The following is a 14,007-nucleotide window of genomic DNA, read 5'->3' on the forward strand; positions in this document are numbered from 1 at the left end:
CCTCTCAGCATCCTCTTCTCTGGGCTGGACAAACCAGGGGACTTCAGCCACTCCTCATACATCATCCCCTCTAGGCCTTTCACCACTTTCATAGCCTTGCTCTGCAATAGTTTTACATTCTTCTCATGTTGTGGTGTCCAAACCTGCATCCAGAGCTTAAGGTGAGACAGCACAGCACAGAGCATGGCAGGACAATCCTTTCCCTCCCCCACTGGCAGTGCTGGGACTGACACACAATCTGGCCATTTTGGTTGCCAGAGCACAGTGCTGACCCAGATTCTACTTTCCATCAATCAGAAGAACCAGATCCCTTTCCACAGTACTGCTCTCCAACCTCTCTTTTCACTCTCTTCATGCATATTTCCTGGACTGTGCCATTACAGATGCAGAATCCAGCACTTGCTCTTGTTAAGTTTCATGCCGCTGGTGATTATTCAGCCCTCTGATTTGCTTATAGTACCCCTACAAAAGCCTCTCTACTCTTGAGGGAGTCAACAGGTCCTCCCAATTTGGTGCCATCTACAAACTTACTTAGTATGCATTTGAGATCAGCATCCAGATCATTTATAAAAATGTTAAAGAAAACTGGCCCCACAATGGAGCCGTGGGGAACCCAACTAGTGAGTTGTTGCCAGCCTGATGTAACCCCCTTTACTATATCCCTTTGAACCCAACCCCCATCTCGCTCTGACAGAGTAGAATATACAGTAACGCCTAGGATAAGTTCTCTTGTGTGGATGCATAATAAATGCTGTGCCTTCTACTGATTCATTTGCTTAAGATGTAGAAGAAGAAAAGTGATGCAATGCTGAGTGGTGCACTCAATACACTGCAGGGAAGGGAAGCCATACAGTGGGACCTGGACAGGCTGGAGAAGTGTGCCCAAGTGAACTCTATGAAGTTCAAAAAGGCCAAATGCAGGGTGCTGCACTTGGGCCAGGGCAATCCCAGGTATTTATATAGACTGGGTGAAGAACTCCTTGAGAGCAGCCCTGCAGAGAAGGACTTGGGGGTCCTGGTGGACAAGAAGCTGGACATGAGCCAGCAGTGTGCACTTGCAGCCTGGAAGGCCAACTGTGTTCTGAGCTGTATTAAAAAAGGGGTGGCCAGTGGGGTGAGGGAGGTGATTGTGCCCCTCTACTCAGCTCTTGTGAGGCCCCATCTAGAGTACTGTGTCCAGGCCTGGGGCCTGCAGCACAGGAAAGATGCAGAGCTCTTGGAATGGGTCTAGAAGGGGACCACTGAGATGATCAGAGGGCTGGAGCACCTCTCCTATGAAGAAAGGTTGAGGGAACTGGGATTGTTTAGCTTGGAGAAGAGAAGGCTCTGGGGAGACCTCATTGTGGTCTTCCAGTACTTGAAGGGAGCATATAAACAGGAGGGGGAATGGCTGTTTACAAGGGTGGATAGTGATAGGACAAGGGGGAATGGTTTTAAACTGAGACAGGGGTGGTTTAGGTTGGATATTAGGAGGAAGTTTTTCACACAGAGGGTGGTGACACACTGGAACAGGTTGCCCAAGGAGGTTGTGGATGCCTCATCAATGGAGACATTCATGGCAAGGCTGGATGTTGCTCTGGGCAGCCTGGTCTAGTGGTTGGCAACCCTGCCCATGGCAGGGGGCTTGAAACTACATGATCTTTGAGGTCCTTTTCAGCCCAGGCCATTCTGTGATTCTAGAAAAGCATCTTTCATACAAGAAATGATTAAACAAGTGAGTACTGTTTAGCCTGAAAAAGGAATGTTGAGAGGAAGGGATAGGAAGTCAAGAAAAGTAAAATGAGAAAATGAGTAATCCTACATTCTCATGAAATATGAGAGCTCAAGAACTTTAAATGAAAACTGCAGGTGACAAGTTCAAAACAAAAACAGGTGGATTTTTACACAGTATATAATGACTCTGTCTTAATTTCTGCCACAAGATGTTGCAGATGCTAAAATGCCTGTTGGTGCAAAGAGCTATTGCACATATGAATGTTGCACATATTCAAAACCTGTCTTGATGCTTTCCTGTGCAACATACTGTAGGCAACCTTCCTTAACAGGGAGGTTGAATTAGATGATCTCCAGAGGTCCCTTCCAACCCCTGTGATTCTATGATTTTAATGGAAAACAATTGTTAAGTGCAAAGGCACAACCTCTGGCTCAGGAATTCTCTGAACCACAAAGTGCTAAAGCCTGAGAGAGTTTATATTTAAGAATTCTCTTTATATATCTGCCCTCTTTTTCAACTCTTCCCTATGAAAATATTATTGGCAACTGTTAGTAACAGTACTAGATGCATCTGTGATCTGACATGCTACTAGCAGTATTATGTTCTTTTTATAGGAAGTACATTAATAAAAATATTGGAATGAGGTATTAGTGACATTATCTAAGAGGTGGAAGGAAGAGATGTTAAGGGCAAATGCTACTTACAGACAATATTCCTGAAAAATATGGAGTGGACAGGCAAAGAAGACGAAGTTAAGGAAACTTGAGATATCAGACAAAGGGTTTCTCTTTAGTGATAAAGACTGGAATATAAGGAAAAACTAGTAAGACAGAAAAATGTCACAAAGTATAAGCAAATATATGACTGTGGAAAGGACAGCTAGTTTGCATTCATTCAAGTAATTGTATGTCTTAACTTTTTCACCAGTTTAATGGGTTAAATAAGTGGGCATTGTAATTTTGGCTAGCTAACTCTCCATCTAAAGTAAGTCAATTTAAATAAAATTCTGTTGGCATTCAATAATTTCACTCGCAGTAGTGTGTTTAATGGAGTTCCAAATGCTTTTATACTGAGTAGGAAAAAAAAAAAAAGAAATATAATGGCATCAACCAAAAGTACATTCTTGCTAATACTGAAGGAGTAGGCAATTTAATGTATTATTACAAGAATTCATTGATAACAATGAGTGATTATGACCACTGTTGTCTAATGACTGTTAATTATTATCACAAAGAATGAGACTAATGATAGGTTCCTTTTTCAGACAGAGTTAGCTGTGAAAGAACATGAATATTAGCAATACAGTCTATTTCCTCTAAGTCAAGGGTCATGTGGATTGACAAGAAAATTATATTTGGCTTGGAATTATAAAGAATAAAATTAAAAAGCAATGAGTGCTACCAAAAAAAGTTATTTACAAGCTGTTTCTCCCAGCTATATCTTAGTTTGGGCTTCATATGCATTCATGGATATAATGAGGTAATGATGGAAGCTCTAAGGCTGTGATATGAAGAATAACTCTGATGTTTTCTTTTTCTGAGCGCACTGTAGAAAATAGTCCCACACTGCCAAGGGAATGGACCAGATGACATGATAATTTTTAAAAATCATCTCTTTTTAGTTGCTTTCTGGTTGTCATGCTTTTTCCTGCCTGGTGGCAAATTGGTTGGCAACAAATAAAAATTACAGCGTCTGTTTCTACTATCCATCTGCATTTTTTTTAATGTCACCCACACTCATGCCCATGTATCTACCCACCCACTTGTATTCTTTTTTGCACAGAACATATTCATTCTCTCACTCTTATAATTTATTCATCCCAACATGCACTAGTGCAATTGCCATTTAGCTTTTGTTTGCTAGTAGCTGTAGCAATATTTAAACAGATGTCTATTTACATCCAAAGAGCACATAAATTCTTGCTTGTATGCGTGCACAGCCTTACTTATAGTTTCTAATGTCAGTATCATCCTTTTGTTTGCACAGTCATCAGCACTGTCAGTATCTCAGTTCAGACTTGAATAGTACAGCATTTTTTTCAAATTGGATAACTTAGAATATAAAGTAATTTGAATTTTCTTTTTTAATATAAAATTCCTTATTTAAACCAAGTTCAATTTACAAGACCAATCCTGAAGTTTTGAGGACTCCCTTTGATTAAGTTACGAGAAACAAGTTAAAGTTTCGTGAGACTTCTGTAAGATCTGAGGTTTCTTTCCAGTGAGCATACTAGTGGGATACTTTTCCTGAAACAGCCTGGGATGCAGTAATCATGAGAAAGGAAAAATGCATACATTCAGGGATCCACATATTTCCTTTAGGTCTCCAAATATAAATTTCAAAATGTCAATATATCTTTCTTTTCTGTCAGAAATCAAAAGATACTTCAGTATTGAAAAGAATATGTCTTTCCAAACATGCTCTTAAAGATAAAAGATTAAATATGTGCTTTAATCAGTTTAATGCAATTAATTTTACCTTTACCTTCTCAGGTCAGTATCTCTGAGGTGAGAGCAGTAGACCTTGGACAATTAAGCAAAGTGCTTGTTGAGCACAGTAATGTCGGTTATGGAGCTGGATGGTACTTGGACCAAATTGTCATCCATGAATCAGGCAAGACTGATAGCCAATATATATTTCTTTGCCAGCAATGGTTAGACAGTGGAGTTGGTGATGCACAGATGGAACGAATGTTGAGACTACTCGGAAAAGTCAGGAATGAAATGCTGACAGAAAAGATTCATGGTAAGACTCAAAATCATCAAATTTCCTTCTGGTTTTTGTTTTAATGATCATTCATATTATTTTTCAGGTTATTTTTAAGACTAAAACTAAAATACAAAAATAATATAGCTTAAATGTGAGTTGTATCTCTCAAATTCTCTCTCCAAACACTTTCCAGACCTGGTAGGTAGAATTATAATTAGCAGAGGGGAGAGATGAAGTGAATGGGAGCAATAAAGTGTGTGTTAAGTTGAGGCTTGAAAAACGCTGAAGCAGAAAGAGGTAGGTTGTTCCATATGGCAATCAATGTAGAACAGAAGGCTCCTACAACAGTGGTGAAATCTCAAGAAGGAATACAAAAACTCATGTAGCAGAATGAGATTTTCCTGTGTGTTCATATGTTTGCAAAAAGCATTTGCTTTTTTTTGCTGTTTTCATTTTTACTTATATGGCATAAGTTTTTGCAAAGTTAGTTGACCTGGACCCAATATCCTATTCAATTTAAAGAAATAAAGATCAAATTCAGAAATAATGTAAACACTGAAAACCTGGTAAGTCTTTTACACTTTGCCATGGGGCTGGATTTCTTAGCTCTCTGACACATCTTGTCATTTTTTGAAGAAGTGTTAAATGTTGTTTTGGGTCCATTTATGCAGTTTGACTCAGAAGTGGTAGACCAAACTATGTAAAGTTTAACCAATCTGAAGATTTGAATTTGTATTCTAAATCAATAATTTTGTACATTGACCATTATTGATTTCTATATTGGTTATTCCATTTTATGTTTAGAGTTCTATGTTGTTGCAGACATGGTTGTAGTATATATTCTTATATTTAGCTGTCTGTTATAAACCTTGTTCACTAACAGATATTTTATATCATTTTAGGAAATACAAAAATACTATTACTTAGACAACAGAAGGGCAGAATAATGTGGAAAGTTAAGTTAGATGAACAGCTAGAGTAATGTCTATTTCAAAATAAGAAATTACTGTACTACAATGCTGGAAGAATTCCATACGTGCCCTACATAATCCATAGAGCGAGGCAGGCTTCTCCTAAGGGTTATTTAGAGCAGAAACCTAGGGCTGATCAGGGTCTGTCAGCTCTCTCTTCACTGACAATTTAAAAGACGTGAGAAATCTTGCACCCTTTTCCAGTGTCCAAATGTAGGTATGTAAAAAGCTTCCACCATCCCATGTTTCTCACACAGCCATAGTCATCAAAAATTTCAGTGTAGATTGACTAATATTTTTTAGTCTATGATTATTTATATTCAACTGTGAATCTATTCAACATCAGTTCTGGTCTGTGTGTATAATACTTCTAGGAAGAATATTACAGATAAGCAGAGAGCCTACAAGAAATTTAGAAATAAGGCTGATCAGCAAAGAGCACTATACCTTAGGGGTCAGAAAGTATACAGATACAATAGAACTTAACTAAATGTCAAACTGAGACAGATTTTATAAAGGAATTAAAACAAATAGTAAAGGTTCTTCAACCATTTACTTAAAAAAATATATATATGGAAAGATAGATGACTATGCAGGAACAATAAAGTGGGACTAAAGATGATGTAGGTAGAATCCCTAAACAAATTGGATATTTTATGTCTGTTTTCATTAACGACCCATAATGTGCTGAATGGAAGCAAAATCAAAAATTACTAATGGGAATTAAGTTATTGCAAATCACCAAATGTGAAATGCAAATATAGTTTGAGTTTCATGCAGTCAATGACAACATAAGCAGTCCTTAGTCTGAAGTACTGAAAGAACAGGGAAAAGAGGAGGCAGAAGTAGGAGGTTATAAAATAATTCTATGGCAATGAGAAGTACAACTTTCAAATAACAAAGAGAATATCTCCGTCTGAAAAACTTTAAGTAGTTAGGATAGCAGAGGCGAATAGCAAATAAAAGAAATGAGTTCACAAATGGTAAATTGTAAGACAAAGTTGATACTTTTAAGAAATCTTCTCCAGTAAGAGAAATTTAATCTGTGTAAATGTCAGTACTAAATTGTATTTGCTTTATGAGAAATTATTAGGTAATTAGAAATTAGAAAGTGGAAAGAAGTAGTAAAAGAAATAATTGTAATGAGCTGGATAAGGGGGAGTAAATATGCTACTAAAATCTGTTCATTCTATAAAGCTGCGAGTGTTGACAGGAGGATGAAGAGGCTGAAGGGTAAACCTTGAGAACTGGAGGAAAGCAATGGAATGAAATAACACAAATCTTGAACACAATTAGGTTCAAATCCAACTAAGTATTTAAGCTCTTAATTCTGGTACAGATTCCTAATTTCCATTATCTTTATTGGGAAATCATGAACTAAGTAGTAGCTAAGAGTGCAAAAACTGTACCAGATTGGTACATCTTGTAATTATTTCTGCTACAAGAGTACTTCAGTGGGACATCAATAGGGGAAATACCTGGTTTTATTATATGATCACAGAATAATTTTGAGAAAACAATGTGACATGTCTGTGAGTGTGGTCATTGTAACCTTACAATGTGTGGGAGCATTATCAATAAAGGCAAAGAAGAATTAATGCCACTGTACAATGAAGCAGTGATGTTTCTCCTTGGAATGCCATGTACAGTTATGACCACCTTTCTCCAGAAAAACTTGTTCAAAATTGAACAGATGTAAAGATGTCTGGGGATATGGCAAGACTTTGTTGTGACAGGATATTGAAAAAAACTTGATGTATTCAGACTAGCAGATTTAAGGTTGAAAATTGACACAATTGTGATCTATCATATTAATAGGGGCTTTCATATCAAGATGGGAAAAAGAGTTATTTAAACTAAGGGATAAAGTTGTCGTAAAAATAAATTGTAGAATCATAGAATCACTAAGGTTGTAAAAGACCTCCAAGATCATCCAGTCCAAGAATTCGCCTACCACCTATATTTCCCAACTTCGTACAACATCAAAACATTTATTGAACACCTCCATGGACGGTGACTGCACCAACTCCCTGAGGAGCCCGTTCCAGTGCCTGATCACTCTTTTGGAGAAGAAATTTTTTAGCTTGGTTCTCTTTTAGACTTAACTACAGAGAATAAAAGAAGCTTAATGAAGGTGCTTTTAAATTGGATCTTGACAAATTTATCAAAGAGATTGTACAATATAATTGAAAGAGTAGAGTAAGGTGTATGATCCAATAGATATTGTCCTTCCACTCATTGTTCCTTGGCATCTAAACACTGATAGCTTAAAGTCTTAATATTTCAGTGCTCCAGGGATAAAAATACTGGGGGTTATGTGACAGGTGATATTGTGAATTTTCATTTCACTTCCATTTTTTTCATGGATGTTATTGTTTCCATTTGAATTTGATGTTCACAAACCTGGAACTGGTAGCTTTTTATGATTAACATTAAAATAATTATTTCTGAAGTTATTTTAGATGGGTGCTGTTTTTCTACCTTCACAGGGTCTTGAATTCATGATTCTCATCTGCTGTAAATTTACAGTTTTATTTAAATTAATTTGTACTAGGAGAGATAACATTTCACCGTCTGTGGTTAGAAAGCAAGACTTTATAGGACAATGAAAGTCACTATCTCCATTACTCAAAATAAAATATCTCCAGTTTACAAAACATTTATAAATATTTGTAAATATTAAATCCATACTTCAGATCACTTTCTGAAGAAAAAGAAAGAGAGCTCAGTTGATCATGGTGAATTCTACACCAGCCCAGGTGTCCAAAACCCTTCTGTATAAGTCAGGATTTGTTTAAAAATGGAAAGCATGGTTTTGATAACACTGATTTTTCCATATAAGCTACTAACATTAAGAGCATTTTAAAGCCAGGGTGATTTTTTTAGAGTGTGAGTATCTGATCCTGATGTTCATGAGTCTACCTGCTATCAGTCTGCGGTATTTATGGGCCACCAAGTGACAGTTAATTCATATGGAATATTTAAAATACTAAATGCTTCAAACCAGACTTTTAGTTTGAACATGAGTTATTATTTTCTTTTCAATAAGTATCCTCTGACAAGACAAGAGGCAATGAACACAAACTGCTGAATACGAGTTAGCGATGTGCCCTTGCTGCTAAGAAGGCTAACAGTGTTCTTGGCTGCATTAGACAAAGAATAGCAGGTAGGTCAAGAGAGGTGATTCTTCCTCTCAACTTAATTTTGGTGAGGCTGCACCTGGAGTACTGAGTCCAGTCCTGCTCCACCCCCTGTACAAGAGAGATTCTGACATACTGGAAAGAGTCCAACATAGGGCCATCAAGATGATCAAGGGAATGGAACTCTTCTTCTGTGAGGATAAGCTGGGAGAGTTGGAGTTGTTTAACCTGGAGAAGAGGATGCTTGGGGGAAGCTTATCAATGCATATAAATACCTCAAAGAGAGTGCAAAGATGATGGAACCATTCTGTTCTCAGTGACACTCAGTGTCAGGAGAAGAAGAAATGGGCACAAACTGAAATACAAGAGTTTCCCTCTGAACATCAGGGAAAACTTCTTTTCTATATGGGCACAGGTTGCCCAGAGAGGCTGTGGAATCACCTCGTTGGTGATCTTCAGAAGATGCCTAGACATGGACCCAGGCACCCTGCTCTGCATGTCCCTGCTTGAGTAGAGGTTGTACCAGATGAACGTCAGAGATTCCTTCTAATCTTAAATTTTTTTTGTTTCTGTTAAGATAATTTTTCAATATTTTCTTCTAAAGTAACATTGCTAGATTTGAGTGTTTTCTGTGTACCTAAGGTTGGCAAAGCCCTATACTGTTACATGGGACTATTTTTAGTCTAAGCAAACATCACTTCTTTATAAAGGAAATCCATAAGGTTTTATGCTTTGTTGTCATGATAACTTTAATATCAAATTTCAAGCACTGAACCAGTTTATCTTATCAGCATCTTGTTTATATGTAGCAAACTTTAAAAATCTAGTTTAAGTAGCTCCTCAAAGTTTAAATGCAAACAGTTACTATCCTGGATCAAAGGCAAACCTGATATCCAGTACTGTGTAGTAGAAAATGTTCTGCTTTTGAGTGGCAATTAGTGAGAAAAAGATTAAAATGATCAGAGGAAACAGTTATAGGCTGAAAAATGTCAATGAACTGGAAAGGCTCTTTAGTCTCTAATAGGGAGCTGGCAGTCTTACTTGCCTAGTTCTGCTGGATTGTTCCACCTCTAACGAGTCAACTATCACTGCTGAAAGGCTGATCTGTTTCTTGGTATGTGCAATATATCAATGATAATGACTGAATCTGTTATGTTTCAAGACTAGCTCAGTGCAAAGATGGAATGGTTTGCTAGTCATTCACTAGCAGCCTGTTACAAATTGATATATTATTTTTGATATTCAGCAAACCCATTAATTATTTTTTACTGTTTTCTTCAACAGGGACTTGGGATGTCTTTGTCACAACTAGTGATATTTCTTCTAGCTCCACAAATCCTAAAATGTCTCTAACTGTTTGTGGTGGAAAAGGTATCTGTACTTCAATCACACTCCCAAAAGGATCCCTTAAAAAAAAACAAGTTTATGAGACTTCAATTGAATTAAATAAGAAATTCACTACTATATTTAAAGTTCGCCTAGAAATTGAAGAAGCTGGAGAAGGAGAGTCTTGGCATTGCCATGAGGTAAAAATAAAAACTAAAGCAAAAATAGAATCATAGAGTGGCTTGAGTTGGAAGGGACCCCAAGTATCATCAAGGTCCAAACCCCTGCCACAGGCAGGGCCAATAGTTCAGGTATTTCTTGTAATATTATCTTTTTTTTTCGTATTCTGTGGTTAGTACTTATTCCAGTTTCCAGTTCCTTTTGAACTTACATTTTTATTATTATTATTATTACAAGAATAAATGGATCTGGTAACACTTAATGCTTGTAGAGTGATAAATTCAAAGAATGTTCAAAATATTTATTAGAATAGCTTTGGATACCAAAAAGCTTGTAAACTTAAGAGGATTTCTGGATGATACATACGCAGATTTGCCATTACCACATTTTGCAGTCTCACTTTTGATCTGGAGCCACTGGCATGCATTGCAGTATTTTTTTGTTCCAAACTGAGTGTTACATGTTGTGAACCCAGTGATCCAAAGCAAACAATTAAGCGAGACACCAGAAATGCTCTTTGATGAAAACATCTGCCATTTATGTTGACATCTGGAAAAAAAGAAGCAAATAGCAAAAGTGACAATCTTTCTTCTGATGTGTAGGATGCTAAAGTTTTTTATCCGATTTTTATCAGATTTTATCAAAATTATCAAAATTTTTATCAGATAGGACAAGAAAGAGAAAGAAAATATAAATGTGCAGGAGTTTTAGGAAGGTATTTCCTGTTACTTCATGGACTCCATTGCAGAACAGGTTGAATCCTTGTATGAAATTACCAGGTTGTTACAAGAGATTGAGGATAAGAATTAGTATTAAGTTATCAATCTATTTGCACTGCTGGTTAGATTTACACTGCAAGATGGTCATTTCTATGCCATTTTATTTTGATTATACAAGTCTTTTCTCTTTGAGAAGCTGAGATTTCCACCTTCTATCGCAAGCAGGTGCTTCAGATGGTTGAATTCCATATTTAGAATCAGCATTCAATTTAGAACCATATCTGGAAAGTAATCCCCTTGAATTTTTGGAGGAAGATAAAATCATTATAAAATAATGCCTGGGACAAAATAAATAAATAATAAAAAGATATGCTTTGTTTCTGAAGAAATGTATCTTTACTCTTGCCTTTCAACACTTGAAGAAATAAAGTACAGTAAATGAAACTTGATTTTCAAGAAGCTGCTTAGGAATTTAAATGCTAGTGTAAAAGGAATATAGAAGCCTCATTATTAAAATCTCTTTCCTCGTAATAGGACTAATCTGCTTAGCTCAGTATCACCCTTTGATTTATTTACGTACACTTACATATATTTTACAGACATTCAAAATATTCAGTAATATTTATTTCATATGACACATGTATACAGACATATACATGCCATAAAGGTGCTTGATTTCAATTTTTCAGCTTTTTCCAGAAACACATTTTCTTTTTCCAATTACTCAGAATGAGAAAACAATCTGTTGTAAAAACATGTTAGAACTTATCGACATTTATCACAAGCTGAAATGGGCATAACAACACTTATTTTCTTCCATATGCTGCATGAATAGATACATAAAGGAGGCTTTTTGAACTATTCCACTTTTTTTTGTTTTCCTGTAGTACAACAAACTCTACAGCAATAATGCTGACAACATCTTAATTATTTTTAATTGGGAAAAATCTTTTTCTTCTCTTCTAGAAGATTGCTTTGGAAAAAAAAAAAAAAACGGCAAACATTTTAGACAAATTTCTTTCCTCTTCTTTTTTAATAATTGAGACCGTGTGTTTGTTCTCAGTACTTTACAATCTTGCTATAATTTACCCTAGAGCAGGAGATGTGTTGAATTTATTTCTTCTTTTTTGTTAAGGTAAAGCTTCAACATAGAGTAAGTAAAAATCTTTTGGAATTTCCATTTTGCCGCAACTTTGCAGATGACAAAGGGGAAAGAGTGGCTGAGCTTCCAGTTCTCACAGTCAATTCTCCTTTTCCAACAGGTGTGTTACAAATCAGAAACACTAGAAGAGATATGGCCAGTTATGATGGCTAAGATTTTCAAGGCAGGCCACAGGATCTAGCAGATAATTTGTATTAACTTTTTAAGAAGAATTTCAGTTCCCATAGTTAGATGTGCTTTTTGCATTCCAGGACTGAGATCAGTTTGGGACATGTAAAAGAGAAAGTATGCAGCATTAAAAACATTAAATGTTTTGAACAGTACTAAGGGTTCTGCTGTTTCTCTGTAATATTATCTGATGCTCTCTCAAAGGAACTACAGGAAATCCAGAGAAAATAACTCTTGTACTGTAATGGCAGATAAGGAAGTCATTGCCCCTTATAACAGAAGTTGATCACGCATCCTTCTGTGACCTTGTATTCATACATTATGAAATTCCTTTATGTGAGTTATGCCTTGATCACCTCAAGACCAGATTGCTTTCTTTAGTGTTGTGTTTCTTCGGGGATTTGATGCCAAACTTAGTAAAGAATGCATAAGCTCTTGTTCTGAATGGATATTCTACCATGAGATTGTCGCAGTCACCTCTATGCATTTCCCAAGAGGTATGGAATTAGATCAGTATCCCAAGCCATCTATGTATTCCATGCCTTTTTTTTTTCCTGTGCTTTTAAAGCTAGTCTGAAAAAAAGCACTTGAACAGAAGCTCCTTGAATATTTGAGAAGAGTCCTACTGGAGTATTCCCTGGAAAGGCACTTTGCCTTTTAAATACTTTCACTTATTTTTTATTCTTTTCTGAAGAAGTGCAAATATGTAAGCCTTCACAAATACTGCTTCTCTTTCTAATAGGCGTTAAAAATTAGGAAAGATGCTGTTTTCTTACTTTTTCCCCATTTTTTTTTCCTCTTTTTTCAATCAGAAGTTTTGGTCATGTTCTTTCTATTTTGAGGGCCAAATCATCAGTGTGCTGTGCATTTCTCTGGGTCTACAACCAGGAATTTAACATGGTCAGCCAAGAAATGCCCAACTGACCAGTTGTGAGAGAATACATAGTATATCTTGAAATTGTCTGCTGGGGGCAACTGGTAGTGTGGTAGAACAGCCAACCATGGGCTGGACTATGATCCACAGAAGATGCAAAAGTTATCATCCTTCTGACGGAGTTCAGCTTCATTTGAACTCAATGAGACTTAGAGAACAGATGTGCTTTTCAGTAATTTATTGTTATCCTTAGCCTAGGAACTGTTACGTGAAGGAGTGCTATTTGTCAATACATACAAGCATGTGGTAGAGTATTATTTATGTGTTTTTATTAAAAAATAAAAATTAAAAAAAAGTGGGATGCATTTATTTTTTTATTCTCTCAGAAACTTTTTATTTTTTATTAAAGTAGTACATAATTTCTTATTGCAATGCTTCTTCATTATTTTTCAGGCATTGTAATACTTTGGATAAGACAAGAAATTAAGGATATAATAGCAGTGTATTAAATAGCATATTTTCAAAACTGATTACATTTTGTTAAACCTTTGATCTCTTTTTCCAAACAGTGAAAAGCTATGTTCTCTATATCACCACGGGAACATCCCCTGGGTCAGGAACTGATGCAGATGTGTATGTCACATTGCAAGGCATTCTGGGAGATACTGGTAAACGAAAATTAATCAGAAAAGTAGATGATAACTTCACTGAAGGAAAGGTATGTTTACCATTTCTCTATGATATTTTGTACTTTGCCCAGTCCAATTCACATGGTCTTAATGGTGGTAGGATAGAATCTAGAAACAGCGGTTTGCAATACTCTATGATTATAAGTGTGTGTGTATATATCTATCTTAAAAGGAAGTCACTGATACTTATGTAACTGATGCTAACAATGCTGAAAAGCCGTCAAGTGATTATATCAAGTATTTTTAAGTTCAGTTTTGCAAATTCAATGTCTTTGGTTACACGTCAGTAGTTTTACTGACTATTTATTTGACAATAAAGTCAAAGAAACTACATTTCACAGAATCATAGGGGTTG

General features: G+C 36.2%; 1 protein-coding gene across 1 annotated transcript in view; it reads left to right on the forward strand.

Moving 5' to 3' along the window:
• Window positions 1–14,007, forward strand: part of RP1 (RP1 axonemal microtubule associated) — a 200,459-nt gene that overhangs the window by 153,746 nt on the left and 32,706 nt on the right. Inside the window, exons 45-48 of the mRNA XM_040685413.2 lie at window positions 4,207–4,459; window positions 9,819–10,060; window positions 11,895–12,021; window positions 13,533–13,681. Of these exons, the coding sequence (XP_040541347.1) occupies window positions 4,207–4,459; window positions 9,819–10,060; window positions 11,895–12,021; window positions 13,533–13,681 (771 nt within the window). The remainder of the gene's footprint in view (window positions 1–4,206; window positions 4,460–9,818; window positions 10,061–11,894; window positions 12,022–13,532; window positions 13,682–14,007) is intronic.

Source organism: Gallus gallus, chromosome 2 (assembly GCF_016699485.2).
Source record: "Gallus gallus isolate bGalGal1 chromosome 2, bGalGal1.mat.broiler.GRCg7b, whole genome shotgun sequence".
Classification (NCBI taxonomy): domain Eukaryota; kingdom Metazoa; phylum Chordata; class Aves; order Galliformes; family Phasianidae; genus Gallus; species Gallus gallus.